At 42.5% G+C, this 17,861-nt stretch overlaps 2 protein-coding genes across 5 annotated transcripts in view; both read right to left on the reverse strand.

Annotated features, from left to right (window-relative positions):
* Positions 1-5,274, reverse strand: part of MTMR10 (myotubularin related protein 10) — a 36,235-nt gene extending 30,961 nt beyond the window's left edge. The window contains exons 1-2 of one of the 4 annotated variants that reach the window (XM_082768912.1): positions 4,969-5,274; positions 4,243-4,303 (exon numbers count right to left, since the gene is read on the reverse strand). In XM_082768912.1, the coding sequence (XP_082625038.1) occupies positions 4,243-4,303; positions 4,969-5,028 (121 nt within the window). In that variant the 5' untranslated portion in view covers positions 5,029-5,274. Of the gene's footprint in view, positions 1-1,540; positions 2,581-2,636; positions 2,790-4,242; positions 4,304-4,968 lie in introns of those variants that run through there. The other 3 variants (XM_082768913.1, XM_082768915.1, XM_082768914.1) reach the window with 3 other exon arrangements.
* Positions 5,275-14,506: 9,232 nt separating this feature from the next.
* Positions 14,507-16,298, reverse strand: TRPM1 (transient receptor potential cation channel subfamily M member 1). The gene has a single exon (XM_082769570.1). It carries the CDS (start codon positions 16,118-16,120, stop codon positions 14,855-14,857), a length of 1,266 nt encoding a protein of 421 aa, XP_082625696.1. The 5' UTR covers positions 16,121-16,298; the 3' UTR covers positions 14,507-14,854.
* Positions 16,299-17,861: the final 1,563 nt, after the last annotated feature.

The raw sequence follows: 17,861 nt of genomic DNA on the forward strand, positions 1-17,861 counted from the left end.
CTGTGTGAGGGAAGAACTAGGACGTATCCAAAGAAACCAGATGGTGGTAGGTTGAGAGCAAACCAACAAAGGTAGTTTGTAACAGCACATAATTAAATTGCCAAACTCCTAACCAGAGGAAGCTGTGGGTGGCAGAAGTTTACATGGCTGTAAGGAAGCAATTGGATCAATTCCTGCAAGAAACATCCAGCCAGAGGAATTAAATATGACAGCACCACCGCTATGATGCTCTGCGATGCCTCGCTTGGAGCTCCCCATTATGTTAGTCTGAAATAAAAGTCCCCGGGCCATGCACTGAGTGAAGCAGAGAGGACAGAACAGGCAGCTGGAAGCTCTGCTGGCCTTGCTCTCCCCTTCCCGGGCACCGTGCTGCATGCAGCATCCCACCCAGCCCGGCAGTACTGGGACCTGCTCACAAACAGCTCTGCAGTTGCCTTCTAGTATGCAGCCCCGAAACGTGGTGCAGATACAAGAAGATTACAAATAACTGTTGTGCAACAGCAGTTTGCCACCAACGTTCCCTTAATGTGAGCAGGTCTTAATGATAAAAATACCATTCCAACTCAGTTCACTGCTATGGTTTTACTGTATAAACTTTTAAAAATAAAAGCGGCTCAACTATTTCTAGCCAGTTTGTAATATTTGCTATCTGTAAAATTTTTAAGTTAAACAATTAACAGATTAGTACATAGAGCAACACTAAAATAATTAGTGCAAGCAAGTACTAAGATTCAGGCGGAACGATCCTTTCCTCACACTTCACCAGATGTCCCAGAAGTTACACGATCCCCTGCAGAAGAGCTGGTGTGAGCCAACTGGCAGGACCTTTCTGCCTGATCATGCCTACACTCCAGAAGAGCACTGCTCACAGTACAGACACTGGACTAGTTCTTCATCCATCCATCCATCCGTGTACAGCTCGCTCCTCTCTGTGCTTTGTTTTTCCAATAAGATCCTAGAAGCATACACATATTCCAGCTATGTTGTACAATTTTCTTTGAAAGCTTTGGTTGATGTCTCAAAAAATGCTAGACATTGATGTGGAAAATGTGCTACAGTTTATTACCAGAGCAATACACACCTTCACGATTTAGTTTAGTATCGGTAATGATAAACGAAGCACAACTTTAACTTCATTCTCACAATGCTAATTACTTACTAGCTAATTACTTATTACACAAGCTCATTACTTACTAGCCAGACAAGTTGCTTCAATAGACTGTCTAGCAGACTACTCGCCATTCCTCTGTTTTCCTTTTGGATATGCTTATAAACCAAGCTATACAAACAAACAAAAAAGTGAAACCATTGCACAGGCCAACTCTGCAACTAAATCAGCAAAAATACTTGATCAGGAGTATAGACTAAGAGAATGGAATTACAGAAAAAAGAAAACATTTCTCTAATTCCATCTTAAAACTTTACCACATTTTTTGAAGGAAATTATTTCAAATTCTATAAAAAGATATTTGCTTTTCACTATAGCAGTATCATTGTTGCCGCTAACAACCAATTTATTTATTTATTTTATTTTACTTGCTTTAAATGATGTCTGTTGCTCTTCTTAAAGCCACACCTTGGTCAAGGTACACAGTTCCATGAAAATTAGAGGCTTTTATTCCAAAAGCTGAAGAGAGGCATCTCTATTCGTCTGGACACCCAGGGGAAACTTTGAAAAGAATCTCTGTAAGATCAAAGTTTATGCCAATGTAGATTCCAAGGACTTTTATGTTGTTTTGTTTTTATGTTTTTTAATAAAAACCTTGTAATTTTATAACCTGACTCATATTTCCATGCCTGGAACTCCCTTTCCTAACCTCCACAGCATAAAAATACAAGCTAGGCAGCAAGGTATTTAACTGGTGTCCTACTTTAGAATTCAGTTTTTAGTAAACTACTCCCTCAATATGATTACATGTTAGGAATTTCATACTTAATGTAGCTATTTGCAGTTTTTGACGATTGCTGAAGTAATTAACTGTTTGTGCTAATGTATTTTAGTTCCAGAATAACTCCTTAAAAAATCCACCAATTAAAAGATAATAATCAACATTCAGCCGCTCAGGTTTGACTCGGTTTCCAAAAGCAAAAGCAACTCCACAATACTATTAAGGTCAGGATGTTAGAATACCATACTCAAATTGCATTTGCAGCGGAGTACAAGTCAGCTTTAATGTAATTAAATGAGTTGGAATTTGGCCAGAAACTTAGGTTATGACAAATCCAAAAGCCTGTCTACCCAACAGTACAATGTGTACTTGTTTATGCAGTTTTCTACTGCACTAGCTGATGACAAAAAAAAAAAAAAAGGCACTTAGGCTTAACCTTAAACAGGAAGAGTTTCATTTAAGTCATTTAAAATAAGTCACTTCTAAACTTCACCCCACCCTCATACACACTGATGCTCACAAAAAGATTTTGTCACAACTGTTCTGTAGCTGTACACTGCAGTGAATTTTATTACAGAATAATTTGGAGGCAGAAAGTTTAATAGCAGTTTTAATTCTGTGCTCTGAGTCCCATTCTTTCAATCACTTTCTATATTACCAAGAACAACTTACTACAAATGTCCCCAAAGCCATCACATATTGATTTCAGAAACAGCAGAAACAAGGGAAATGAGAAAAGATGCAAACCTGGGATAAATATAAGCCAGCTGAGGAAAAACAAAGCCAGTCAGCACCATTTCAAGTGCACTTCGGACTTTCACAAAGAATTAACCACGCAGCAAAACGTTGCTGCACGTGTGTTGTTTTCTGTAACTGCTCATGCACATGCCCCACAGTAAATGCAGGATGTGTCACAGTTTGAGAAGAGCAATCTTGTACTGCCTCGCGTTTACTGTGGAATGTCTCGGAGAAGAACATGCAGTCACTTCCTTGTAATTCATCCAAGGTCTTTGACTCACAACTGCAACATAACCAGTAAGATTCCAACTGTTAAGCAGAAGTTTAGCAAGCGTAAAAATATGTCAAATACTGAGTGCTCTTAGCAATGCATCTCGGAGTATTCACACCCCATGCAAAATCTGTACACTCTTCCTTCATGAAAGAGGTTCAGTCAGCTGGCATGTAATCTTTCAGTTGAATCTCTTCCACAGGATTCCAGCCTCTTCAGGTACCTCACTGCACCATACCATATATTAATTAGCATGGCTGAATTAACAACAGTTCCATGTGAAGAAGTGAGAGAAATAATTCTGAAGAGTAACTTTTTTATTATATTGATCACTTTGAAAGTTAGCAGGCTTTATCAACCTTGACAACATGATACCGAAAGCTTCCTATATTACTTTGTGTGTAAGTTTATACCCTCTAAATGCTAAGAAAAAAATACATTATAAAGTTCTGTTTCAAACTTAAAAATTACCTTAAAAACAGCAAGCTTTGGAGCTTGCCAAATTTATGGCTGTGATGTACAGTTTGTAATTAAAGTAATCTTGAAAACAGTAGACTGTTCCTTTAGTAGCTGAAAAAAGGCTTTTGGAAACGCTCACTGATCAAAACATCATTTACCAAAGATAATGCCTGATTTTAAATGTGAAAAGGAAGTCACCAACAGCTTGGAACTGTATACCTACGTAATTATGAACAGTAAGAAAAACGTTGCTTTTCTCATCCACACATTAAGAAGAATAGTCTGCACAGGTTTACAGACAGGTTCCAAAATAACCTCACAGCTACCTATTCAATAAGAGCACGTGAACACAGACAGCATTAGAAGTCTTCTAATACACGAGTCAATCATACCTGCTTGGTGGAAGTTCCACACACTTCCCTTTAAAATAAAGACCACAACACATGCTATGGTAGTGAGTTCAACACACTGTAAAGGTCTGGCTACCTGACAAAACTGTAATTACTAATGGGGTCTTCCTAGAAATACCACAGAAGCTGCAAAATTTGCCGTAGTTCCATTTCAAATACTCACAACAGAATAAAAACATTATTCTACACGTAGTAAACCATCACACAAGCAAAACCACGTATGTATTTATTTAGCTTTTCAGGTTTAGGTAAACAGGTCAGAACAGCTCTCTGCAGATTAGCATGTCACTAGATTTTCCTACTTGGTTAGAAGTTTCACTCTCTGGAGGAGCACGCTAAGATTAAAATATACTGAAATCAATAAACACAGGAAAAGAGGGAAAACAATTTACATGTTACCAATCCTACTAAAATAAACAGAAGTCTTAAATATGTATTTGTTGAGTTATCCGTCAAATTTCTGGTTTACGCCTACCTGGCAGAAGTATTGGTTCCAGTTTTTTAATCCTGGGTTCTGCAGTTAGATGGTCTTCAGACTGAGGGAAGGAGAGAAAAAAAGGAATTTGCTTAAAAAGACACAATCCTACAGTCAGACACAAGTCTGGTCTATTGGGGTACAGGAGAAAGTCGTTCTTTTAACAAGCTGATTATAACGAGGCAGGATCTAATCATGGCAACAGCCTGCTGTAAAGGTGGCTGGGGATGTTTAGTTTTCTACCAGAAGAGAGGTATAATATTTTAATTGCTAATATTTAACTGGTTGTGTAATCTAGGACATAACAAGCCGCTGGATGAATGAGAAACAATCGGGCTTGGCACTCGGTAACGGCGTGAGTTCTGCGAGCTGTCCGCGGGCACAGCAGCAGGCTGGCACAAAGCCCTGAGGCACTGAACGCCACCAACTTCCCAAGCACAGGGAAAGCTTCCTAAGACGAAAGGCGCAGAACACACACACCCACACCCACACCCACACCTGCTCGCTTTTCAATTCCAAACCCGACAAATAAAGACCCTGCCACACAACCACCGCCCCCCGCCGCCCTGCGCGACGAGCCCGGCTCCCTCCTGAGGCGAGGAGGGAGCCGCCGCCCCCCGCCGCCCCCCCACACCCCCGGCCGCAGGCCCCGCTGAGGCCGCCCGGTGCCGGCAGCCGAGGCGCAGGTGTCGGAGCCGCGGGGGAGCCGAGGGCCGGCGCCGTTACCTGCGGCAGCGGCAGGAGGTAGGACCTGAAGGTGGGCTTCGGCGGCCGCAGGGAGAACATGGCCGCTGCTGCCGCCGGGAGCGGGCGCCGGGGGCCGTCAGCTCAGGCCCGGCGCCCCGCAGCCGCCCGGCCCGGGCGCTCCCCGTCACTCACACGGCGTGGGCGGCCCCGCGCGCCCCCTGCCCCGAGGGAGGAGCCAGCGCCCGGCGGCTGCCCCGAGCCCTCATCGAGCCCTCACGGAGCCCTCCCGGAGCCCCGCGGCTCCCCCCGCCCCGCCCCGCCCCGCGGCGCCGCCTCCCGGCCCGGCGGCTCCCTGCGGCCCCGGCGGGCTGGGGCGGGCCGGGGCGGGCCGCGGCCCCGCCCGACATGGCCGCCGCGGCCCTCGTACGGCGGCGCGCAGGGGCCAAGCGGCCGCTGAGGGGAGGGGAAGGGAGAGGAGGGGAGGGGGCCACGGGCGGGGGGCGGCCCCCAGCTCTCCCCATCCATCGCCTCAGCAGCAGCCGCTGGAAGCAGCTTTCGGCTCACGGGTTGTTCAAGCACGGCGCTGCCGCTTGCTTTGTGCGACACAGATCACAAAGTGCAGCTTGTACGCGGCGTTCGTGACGCGTTTTCAAGGGCACGTCCAGCCCTTCGCTCATTAAACTGCTGGAATTCACCCGTTGTGTTTTGTCTGCCTACAAAGGGATGAAATTTCACCGCAGAGCGGGCCAAAAGGTGCGGGGGGCACACAGCACGCAGCCTGAGGTGCTGCTGAGGTGTCCCAAAAGCAGCACCTGGGGCTGAGCCACACCAAGGGGCAGCCAAACCCTTCCTGTTAGTAAATCACTAACCCTGGTAAAAAATAAAAGAGGCAGACAGGTGTGCTCACCTGCTGATCTGCCAGCTCTAACAACAGGTACAATAGTTGTAAGAATGGCTGAATCACTTTTCTGTACACCTCACTGAATAATCAGGAATTTGAGTGAGAACAAGCGTGACGCTCCCTCACAGCTCTCACAGCCTGTAACAGCAATGTGTGCAAAATTACAGATGGCAAGAATTGGCTGCCATGGGCTAGGAAAGGGTAAACATTTACATTTAGCCGTAAACAGCTCCAAACAGCGTAACACAACAGTGTAGGGCAGGCAGAAATAGCAAAGGTACTGTTACCCACTTCCTGCAATAGCACTTCCCATCAATGCTGTTATTTTTGACCAGAGGGAAAGTAGGTTTAGGTTACAACATCTTCCCCATTCCCTCAGAGACCTCCCTCACCCACCACTCCTTGTTTCCAGATGAGGGAAGGGGAATTTGCTCCCAGAGCCTCCCGAGGGCACAGGGGACCTCAGGGCTGGTGCTCCAGCGCAGCACTGCCTCTGGGCGAGGGCCAAGATGCTGCATCTGCTCCTGGCTTTCCCCAGAGAAAAGCAGTTGCAAAAGACAGGGTTTGGGGAGCACAACATTAAAATGTAGACTCAAGTGGAGGGTTTCCATGGTTCGGCCTCTGAGCCACTTGGAGACTGTGAAACCTCTGCCTGAGGCCCGCTAAGGGAGGTTTTATTGTAACCCGGGGTTGTCTCAGGTAATTGGTGTTAGAACCAAGCTCCAGCATGAATCAGCTACTGTTACCAAGTTCTTATTGTCACCTTTTACATGAGGTGTATCATCATGTTACGGCTATGGAATATTGTACGGACATACTGGTGAAGCTCCCAGGCTGCTGCCCCAGCCACCCTCTTGCTCACTGCTGTAGACGTGCAAACCACTGGAGAAAGCAGATGCTGGTCTACAGCCATGGAGTTCCCTTTACTTAGGTTTTCAAGGCATTCCCAGATTGCTCACTTTAACTTCTCCAAAATGTGAAAGCAATGCAGTTGCCCACCTAAACTCCAAAATGTTGCACTGCTATTTCTTTTGATAACCAGGAAACCAAGTTTCAAAATGACTTATGACGCAAAATGGCATGTACAGCACCTAGCACCAGCTGCTGGGAAACACACAGCACTGCAGACCCTGTGAACTTTCGGTGAGGTTAGGAGATGGGTATTCAATGAAAGGACAGACTTCAGGGCACCATCCAGATTCCCTGACATATGATGCCCCATTGATGCCAGGCACAGGGAGGTATGCTTGAACAGTGTAGAGGGAAATGATCCATTGGCACCTGCTGACGTCAAAGAAGAAGGCTGTGTGCACGTGTAAAGCTATTCAACAGCCCAGGGGAGAACACCTGCAAGGACCTCCATAACCATCCACTATGCTTGGACTTTCAGGCACAGAAGATTAAAACAATCCCATCTGGTATTTTTTAGAACAAGTGTACCTCTGTGCACAAGCGTCCCATCTATTCAGTGTCAGCAGGCAGTTCCCTTCACTTTATCCTGTACTTTTACATATTTTATGCTGGGGAAAAAACAACAACAACAAAAAAACAACAACAACAACAACAAAAAAAAAAAACGTTGTCTACCCGGCATTGTTCAGCTGCGTGGTTTTGGGCTCAGCTCCTTTCCATTTTACAGAACGTGCTGTGCTGCAGAAGCTGCTGGTGGTATAATGCTGAGTGCCTGACAGTGCTGTGAGTGCAAACCACAGCTCCCCTCCTGACGGTGACTCTTTCACGAGCCAAGTCCCTTGAGTGTTTGATAAGTGAGAAATACTGCGGCGACTTGCCCTCATCTTTATTCTTGAATGTTTTTTGTTCATATTCAGAACATTGTTCAAAGAAAACTAAAATCAGAAAAGGGGTAGGAGAAAGCAACGGTGGGGGTGGGGGGAGGCAGAATCAGTACAAATCAGCTAGGCTTGAAATTACATATACCAAATTTGCCTGTGTCATTAAAAATGACTATTTATGTCACATCAGAATTACAAGAGTGATTCTGCATCAGCACAGAGCCTTCTGAGAAGTCGCTGCAAATGCAATCTGAATCTTGAGGGAATGAGCAAGGGATAGCACGAATTTCCATTAGGACTGGACTGACATTCAAATTGCAATGCTGTTCTGAAAATGAACAAACAAAAACTCAGTGAACACAGGGTCACAAGATTTGTGAGGGTGTTTGTTGGAAACGGTCACAAGTTGCCAATGGAAGAGTTTTATGCCAGTGGGAGGAGAAAGTTGGTTTCACAAAAGTGAGCATTTCAGAGGAGCAACTTAATTCTGTCACAACTTGCAGCGCAATAGAAGCTGACAGGACAGGGCAAGGCAGGCAGAGCCAAGCAGGGCAGACAGGCAGAGCAGGTAGGGCAGGCTGGGCTGGCAGGGCAAAGCAGGCAGATGAAGTGGTCAGGGAGGGCAGGGCAAGCAGGACAGGAGGGAAGACCCCTGAATCCTGCTGTTTGGCAATGCATTAAAGTGCCTGCCCATCTCCAACCACCCCAGCTTGACTCACTTGCTTGCTATTTTCAAGCAGTTCTACTAAGCCAGTGGTTTCTGAAAACGCCTTTGTTTTATATAAACAACCCCGAAAGAAAAGTGGGAAGCCAGCATAACTAAAAGGAAACAACAGCCCTTCTTTATTCTCGTATCATTATTTTTTTTTAAAAGTTGTTTCTGACTCAGTGCAGATATTTTCACTGCTTAAACATTAAGATATCCACAGATCTCTCCTGTGGGCTAGACTGACTGTACCCTTGCACTCGTCCAGCATCCTGGCCCTACCAGACCTGCCTGGCCAGCTCTCCTGGTGGTATCGGACCCCACATGCTGAGTGGCAGTTTCCTGAGGCTTCTTATCTCATACAGTGTAAGTTGTTTGTAACAGTGAGATACTTATCTGCTTACCTCTGGCTATGGTGCATAACCTGCTGTATTACCAGCACGTCAGATTAGGTACCTTCCTTCAAATTCTGGTGGAGCCTCACAAGACAGCTCTGTGGTTGGGGAAGTACTCTGGCTTGTGCAGTGCTGGAGGTCTAGGGTTAAATCAGAACAGATTTTCATAATGATCCCTTTTGATCTCAGCAGATTAGAGAATGGCTTTCATTAGACACATTCAAGAACAGGTTAGACTACCAGCTGCCACTGATGCTATCGTCACTGCTGAACTCACTTCACTGTTAATGATCTCTCTCTTCCAGGCCTGTATTTCTATGGCAGCTTGTGTGTTTTCATAGCTTTATGAAGAATGCTTCAATTATGGGTTTGAACTCCAGGACACAAAGATGTGTGTTGTGTGATTTCACAGCTTAGCTACAGCAAGTATGTGGCAAGTCTGCTAAGTCAGGGATTCACTGATCAAAGTTTAGTCTATTTTTCATTGAACACATTATGGTTTGTTACTTCAACCTGGACCTGTGCACTCAACAGTTTGCATACCCGAGCTGCCATAGTTTGCATGTAGAAGTGTGGGACTTCTGCTGGGGGCTTGTGACAAAGCCAGCTCTACAGGGCTGTATTAACTCTTGTGGAAGATCACCATTACACCTTAATTTACTTTTTTTTAAGCAGCTGAAATAAAATCTCTTTCCTCAGTATCATTGACGAAGATCCAGCAGAATATAAATGTGATTATTTACACAAAACAGCCACGTTGATAGTCTTGGCTAAGATATGCAAAATACATAAAAACCATGAAGGTTTTAGATTCTTGAAGTACCCCAGGGGGAAGAAAAAATAAAAAAAGCATCTCCTTCTAAAGGCACATATGCAAATAGGGATAGTATTCTTAGTGTGGGAATTTAATGATGCTGAATTTTGCTCCATTACATAAACGTACTTTCCTTGTTAATCATTACATAGATATTACTTGCCTAGAGTTATTTGAAGCTATTCTTTGCTACAATGTTCCACCTCTGCTTGCACTATTTTACATAGGTAATGTGATCATGACTCTCAGATTACCAGTGCTTCCAAACTAGAAGCCAGCCTTTTCTCCATGGTCATTTTTGAAGTCTGCTGGTCTGATCAGATAATAGCATGTCCATCCAGTTAGTGCTAGAGAAGGGAGATGCTGGCATCTCGAATCATGCAGGATGATGCACTGCAGTTTCAGAGGGGTTTTAATGTTGTAGAGACAAATGAGGAGCGGAGCAGGCAGACGAAATTATGCATTTCCTTTTTCATTAAATTTCACACCAAGCAAATGGTGGATATGGACGATTAATTATTTTGGCTGAGGAACTGCAAATATGACTTTATTTAAAGCCTGTTTTGAAGACTTACCTTACATCCATTGTGAAGATACAGGGCATCAACCATAAAGTACCACTTCACCATATCAAATTTCTCCTCATTAGGCTCAAAGTTGAAAGAAGCCAAAGAAGACTGTAGTTTTAAGAGAATTTGTAGTTTGTGTCTCATTTCTCCTAAGGTCTGTGTTTTGTCAGCCTGCAATGCAAAGTACTGCTGCCTACTGGTTTTTGACTGCCCAACCGCTCTGTCCCTGGCACCAGATGAAACGGGCATTAAATAGCCCAGGCAGCCCACCTGCTCCTTATACCTGTTTTGCTTTTCTGTTTGATGCTGGATCCCATTGGTTTATCAAAATCCACAACAGGCTGAAATAACCAGCTGAGGTGACCACTTTATTCAGTGAAATGTTTATCTGCAATGCCTGTAGGGAGAGGAAAGCACCTCCTGGACTAGAGTTGTCTGGCAGCCCAGTTTCTAGAAAGTATTGTCACTGCTAGTAACAGGCCACAGGCTTTATGCTGACTTTGCAAGGCCTCAGGACTGAGGCTTGTCAGGACTGCTTTGTCTGAACTTGTCTCAACCTGCCCGGAGCTGTGCCTTGGCTTGTTTGTTTATCTGAGAAAGCAATTCTTACAGTGACTAGAAAACTCGGGTGTAATACAGAGTAGTAAGCCAGCGAAGAAAAATGGAGATGTTAAGTTTTTTTAGCAAACATAAAAATGTCTCCAAGAAAGCAAACAGTAAAGAAGAAGACACCATCAACATAATGCTCATCCTAGCAAAGGACCTGGGATCCTGACACCTGGCAATGTTTCCTCCCTGCCCTCACTGCAGCCTGAAGCCACTGACCCAGAGGATCAGTGCAATTGTGAGCATAACACCCGAGAAAAAGGGGTGGATACTGGGAAGTGCATATATATCAATTTTACCTTATTTTTTCCCTGTACTAGGGTAGTAGTATTCTTTTCTCTCCTCTCATCTCTCCTCTTTTTTTCTTTCCTCCTCAGTAATAATTACATCTAGACTAATAATAATTCATATATTAGACTGCTATTACTTCTGTTATGCTAACGATAAATTCATGACTTTTTATATAAGGTAAATCTCCTTTTTGCTTGTAACAACTTTTTGAGTGTAACATGAGTACAACCAGAGTGACCAGTGGTACAGAAGTAATAAGCTGACAACGATGTTAGCAGGTGAGACCCCTGCAATGTGTCCAAGTGCTGCTGTTCCCTCTGAAAACTCACCTCTCCCATGACAAGTGCTCAGCAGCAAACTGGCTTTGTGTCAGTGTATTAACTGTCCAGAGCACCCAGTGCAGCGCAGTCCCGGGGATCATGCGGATCTAGTCCTGTTGACATCCTTGGTCATGTGCCCTCCTTGCTTTCCTTGTTTTCTGACAAGGCTTTGCAGATTCTTGTAATTCTTTTAATTTTTATTTAGAAAGACAGATAGATATACATCTTGCCAAATATGACAGTCAAGCCCAGAACCTAGAAAAGGGTCCAAAGAAGCAGTATGAAGAGACCATGCCTGGACGGATTCAGTGATTATTTGAATTCACTACTTAATATTATGGACTTTTGATTTTCTTGGTTCCCAGGTATCTAAATCCAACATTTCAAATGGAAATGGTGATGCGTTGGTGCAATAGAATAGGGCTTGCAAGAGCAAAGTCAGGCTAGTCCCAGAATGATGCAATGTAAAATGGAGGAATTGGACTCAGCCATTATAGTTAAGAACCTGCTTACATTAATGTAACAATTGGTCACCATGTTTGAAATACTTGCCTTGAGGGAAGAGGGAAATGTCTGTATTGCAAGATACTAGAAGGTGAATTCACCCCAATTACCTCAGTGTAATGCCTCTGCATACAACACAGCCTTAGACTGCACACTCTTTAGGACTTGACCTGGTTCAGTACAGGTCAAGTACAGAATAAAACAAACAGTAAGCAGAATTCACTATGACACTGCTGTGGAGTCGCCACATCCTTCGTAGCGGGAGGGATGCATCTTCTTAAAAGGCAACATTAAGCATGTATCTTCAGAAATACCAGTTCTGCACTTTTGTCCTTTCACCCAGTATTCAAGAAAGAAGGCAGGCAGGCATGCAGACATGTTGCTCATTATTCTATTTAGTATGTTCCGATTCTAGTATCAGTCTTTTATGTACATACAGAGCCATATTTAAATCTTACTAAAATGGCCATACGTCTAAACTAATTCTGCCGAAGGTCAGTGTAGTTAGATAATATTTAATGGCAGAGGAGTTATCATCACATATTTGTGCTATCCAAGAGCACAGAAAGCATCCAAGCCTTATGAAGTCATAAATGGATACAGAACTTTATGGAAAATTACTGACAAATGTTAAAAAAGAAACTTCACTTAGAAAATGTTCAGCCCACTCACTGCGTAAGAAGAAACAGGTAAATAAAGAATTGATATCCTTATCGTGGCCACTTTGGTATACTGAATTCATTTCACATCTTTTTCATAAGATTTCTTTATAAACGATTTACACAAAGTAAGAAAATAAATACAAAGGTAAAATGTTTTTGTTTGAAAACTACATGTCACCTAGTAACTTTGTAATGCAAATGCTAAAAAAAAGACTGGTTAAGCACAGCATGATTTAACTCAAATTTTATAAACACAATGTAACAAGAGACATGCAACACACTGTACTGTGTTCCACAATGCATACTGCTTGGTTAGCAAAGTGCTGAAAAGCTGCATCCCTTTGTTTGATGATGAATCAGTTCCCGGTGAGTGTGCAGGCAAACAATAAAAGGCATTGGCAAATTGCAGGATACTTGAACCATGCATACAAAATGGCTGTGTAGTTGCATAGAAAGGTAACACAGAAGTAAACAAGGAAGTGAAACGATTTCAAATGTCATTCTGTTTTTACAGAATGTCATGTTCCCTAAAGCTGGATAAAAAAGAAGCCCTCATGAAAAGCAAAATGTCAACACTGTTCTGCAACAGTGAAACCAGTAAACATGCTCATAAGACCAAGCTGGCAAAAAGCTATAGTAAATGATGACTGAACCTTCAGCAATATCTATGCAGTTACCATGATCGTGCAGTATGGTAACAATACTTCACAGTGTAATTGTGGAGTGTGAAAATATAATACAAATAGTAAAAAATGATGCCATCAATGCATTCTAAAGTCTTCCATCAATCTCTGTGTTTCAAAACAGAAAAGCATTACCAAAGAGCAGACAGAGACGTACACACCGAGGAGCTGATGGTGGGGGACAAAAAGAAATTCTGTTTTTTCAAAGTAGTGTATGAGTAAGTACTAACTGTTAATGAATTAAGCATAAACTTTGGACTAGTATTCTGTGAACAGGTAACATAGCCTTAACTCATTTTCTTTCCTGTCTGTTCAATGGCATGCCTCCCCTGAAGAAAGAGGTGCTGAGTATTTGGGAAAATGAAATTCCTAAAAGGTAACAGAGAAGAATGAGGCAAGTAAAAAATCATGCTATTATGAAGAAAACTATCAAAACCTAGTAAGTAGGTTTTTCAACCTACTGTTGAAACTGTAACTACAGATGTGGATTTCCACTCCTAGTTGTTGAGGGATAGAAAACGCTCTGCAGAGAGAGTTATTTCCTTTGAACTTTCTTTTTGAAATTGACTCAAGAAAATATATGGAATTTCTCTTCTCATCTGTAGAATTTATTTTTTGTTTAGACTGACCCCTAGGAACTCTTGTTCTTCGTGCACTTTCATATTGAATTTGCAAAATTAAATACTAATTTGTCACAGTAGATTTGCTTCCAACATAGATTGGCTACATTTTGATCTCACCTAATCAGACTACCTTTCCTGTTTTTTCTCCAGTGCAGGCATTTTAACAAAGTAACTTTTTTCTCTACATGGGATGCCATTGTAATCCCTGCTTATACAAAACACTAATGCAGATCTTGGATTCACATTAATAAAATCTCCCTACACTTTTTATACTTAAAATCTCCCCAAACATTTCGAAACAATAATCACTGTTTTTCAACAGTTTAAGGCTGCCAGCATGCTTTGGGGCAGGGACAGATATGATCCTGAAAGCAGACCATGGCAACTGAAGTTCAAAGATGGGTCAAGAATATGTTTACACATAGCTTTCCAGGTCAGGTTTTTCAAAACACAACTGTATTTTTCCATTCAGCTCTATTTTATCGGATAGAAACTGCTATGTTTTGCCTTTCTGAAAGAGTTGCTAAGAAGCATGCAAGAAATCAGAAGTGAAAGGGAACTGCATAATATTTCCATGCAGTCAACAATTTTGTTTTGATCTGGAAAACATAATGGCCAGAAAGAAACCAGCTGCATAAATCAGGATAAAAACTAAGGCTGGTTAAAAATTTGTGCAATTTAAGAAGTCTTCTGATAAAGAAGAAAAAATATTTTCTACATTATTTCATGATTGTATTGTCCTTTCAAGAGCTTTTATAAAAAGTCTATCAGCAAATAAGCTTATGAGGGAAGTAGAAATGGAAAAAAGGAAGATCTAAGCTGTCAGCATCTGTGGACTGTGCCTACTTTTACATCTGCCCCTGAGAGAGTACGTATCTCCCCTTCACCTGACCCAGTGCACTTACTTAAGAACAGAACATGTATCAAGCAAGTCTAAAATGAAAAGAAACAAACATATGCAAAATTCTTCTGTAAAAATTCATTAAAAAAATTCATAATTTGTTCAATTAGCCATACTCCTTTCTTGACTGTCAATAAAACAGGGGCCATAAACCATTTCAACACTCAGTTTCTGTGGATGCATTTTCTTGCCTAGCTTTCTGTTCTTCTGTTGCACTGCCAAATGCTACCACTAAGTTAGTTACGCTACTGGCATGTCCTGGTCTGTTTAATTTGTCCTTTACAGACTTGGCTTTCCGAGAATGGCTGTGCAAACTCTTGGACCGTACTGATGGGAACCCCAAAGTCCTGTCCAGCTTTACTGATAGTAAGTTCTCCTTCTGAGCCTTGACAGTGGCAGGTGCAGACGTGTAAGAGGCACTAATACCTGCTTCACCAACATCACTGTCATCATCCGTGTCCATCTGTAACTGTTTCTGCTCTGCGTGCCTTTCTGCTTCAGAGACAAAACCAGGGTACTCTGGAGGATGTTCTTGAGAAAGTTGCTGCTCAACTTCATATTTCCATTCTGTGGCCCACTGCTCAATTGTAGAAGGGCACACCTGATCCATGATGGTACTATACTCAGTGGTCCAGTTGTTAACTCCTCCAACCACCTTTCCGCCTTTTGCAAATATAAAGCTCCTCGACTTCATCATAGTGGTTTGACAAGCACTGAACGTTTCAGGAGGAAAATAGCGCATTGCTTTTGATTTGTCTAAGGGATAAGAGATTGTTGCTTCTAACTTAGTCCGTTCTACTTTTAACTGAGTGTTCTGAAAATCTGGTTTGGGTACCGACTGTCTGCTGATAACATCCATCTGGTTTATACTTCGAGGAACTGTTTCATCATTCTTGAAAATCCCTTGGTTTTCATCCTCCAAAATACCCGAACCAGAATGGGGTCTGGAAACATTTTGTTCAGTTTCTAATGTAGATCTACTGTAATCTGACGGGTTGACTGCATTAGGATTAGAGGTGTAATGGAGACTGGTCTGGTTCTCTGGAACCAGCATCCTTGGGTCTGCTCCATCTTCTTTTGTACCAATGGAATGGGCTTTTTTACGCAATCCTATGGCTGGTGACATCGGAGTGGTACTGTCATCGTAAGTTAACTCATCCCCACCAACGTGGTATCTATACATGCTGTAGCCATCAGAGCTGTTGACACTGCTTTGCCTCAGGAGATACGCAGCATCACACTCAGATGAAGCCCGTGAACGCGTATATGTCAGCTCAGACTTGTCAATACCTGCCAGCTTCTCCAGAGCATTCACCATCCGACCAGACAGTTCTTCCAGTTGAGAGAGTCGAAGGTCAACTGTTTGAAGAGAGGCTTTCATAAAATGTTCTCTTTCATTCACTTCTTCTAGCCTCATAGACATGTTTTCAACTCTGTTGGGTACAAAAGAGGAAGCATAAAATAGAAAGGGTGGGATAGTGCAGTAACCTGTTATAGGCCCCCAGATACTGATTTTTTCCTAAGACAGAATTTTGTGCTACATATCATTATACATCATTATTTTTTCCTGTGTGTAGCATAGTACTTGTTCATTTTCTTTTTATCCATGCTTTCCTTATACCGTATTAGAGGGCTACTTGAATTTTCCCTTATTTACATGCCAGGAGAGTACAAGAGTTGCAGCCCTTTTGGGAGAGACTACCATTATATTCCTCTTTGAGTGTGCCATCCTCTTCACATTCAGTTGTGAATGCATCAATTAATTATATGAAAAATACCTTCTAATAACATGTTCACAGAATGACTTAAAACAGCATCAAGGCATGTTGTAAAACTGGTTTTGTGGCTGTGGAAGAGGGAACATGCACTAGTGTTTATGGGCTTACTTTCTTTCTTGAAATACCTTTCACTTACGTATCAGTGCAGAAGGGAGTAGAATTACTGTCTAGCTCAATTTAAAAATTTCAATTAAAAAAACACATTTTTTTCCATTTTCTTTTATCATTTATATCGTAATGGAAATTACAGTTCCAGAAGAATTAATAAAAAAGCCAGGTGTTAGAATGTGACTTAGAGATCATATACTAGTAAATCAACTGTGGAAATGAAATTAACATTCTTTTGCTCTTACACACAAAAGATGATGAAGCATCTGGAGCAAGAAGCCATGAGAAATACACAAATCTGCTTTGTGACTATAGACCATAGTGAATCAGTGAGGCTTAGCAACCACGCTTTATTCTCTGGTACAATACCTAGGATTTTGACAAATTGCCATGGAGAAATAGTGCAACAGAAATGACTTGATAACACGTAGCAGATTTCATTTACTTCTCTATTCTCAAACTTCACAAATAATATTGCAAGATATAAATTGCCTCCCTTCAACAAAAAGATATTTAGCCGTTAGGGAATTAAACGTCTCAGAGATCACTTAGGAAGCATGGACAGCAGGTTGAGGGTGGTGATTCTGCCTCTCAATTCTGCTCTCATGAGACCCCATTCAGAGTACTGCATTCAGCTCTGGGGCCCCCAGCACAAGAAAGACATGAATGTATTAGATCAAGTCCAAAGGAACACCACAAAGATGATCAAAGGGCTGGAACTCCTCTACTATGAAGACAGGCTGAGAGAGCTGGGGATGTTCAGCCTGGAGAAGAGAAAGCTCCAGGGAAACCTCACTGCAGCCTTCCAGTACCTAAAGAGGGCCTACAGGAAAGCAGGAGAAGGTTCTCACCGTCAGGGAACGTAGCATAAAAAGTTTAACAAGTACTGATTTTCTCAAGTGGAATCTGAGGTGTAACTGTGATCTTCAGATGGGTAAGAGGGAAAAAAACACCTTGGACAGAAACGTTCTTACAACGAAGCTAACCAAACCAGCAGCCTTAGTGACACACCATCAGAACAACAAAAAACTTGCTCTTGTGAGAGATGCATCTGCATTGACATTTACCTAGGATTCAGATCAGCTTCTGAATGGCGGGGGTTTCTCCAAGATCGTAAATCTACTTTATCTAAACTTCAGTTATAATGAGGACACAAAAAGCAATACATTGTTCCAGGTAAGTGGTTTGGTTTCTTTTCTTAATAGGTACCTTTCAGAGGTAACTCTGATGCGTTCATCATTAGATGACTGCTGCTCATCCTCTTTTTCCTGGAAGTAT

The sequence above is a fragment of the Aythya marila genome (genome assembly GCF_965140915.1).
Source record: "Aythya marila genome assembly, chromosome: 11".
Lineage (NCBI taxonomy): Eukaryota > Metazoa > Chordata > Aves > Anseriformes > Anatidae > Aythya > Aythya marila.

Coding starts and splice junctions, on each gene's coding strand:
- TRPM1 (XM_082769570.1), bottom strand. CDS start 16,120: ATGTCTATGAGGCTAGAAGAAGTGAATGAAAGAGAACATTTTATGAAA.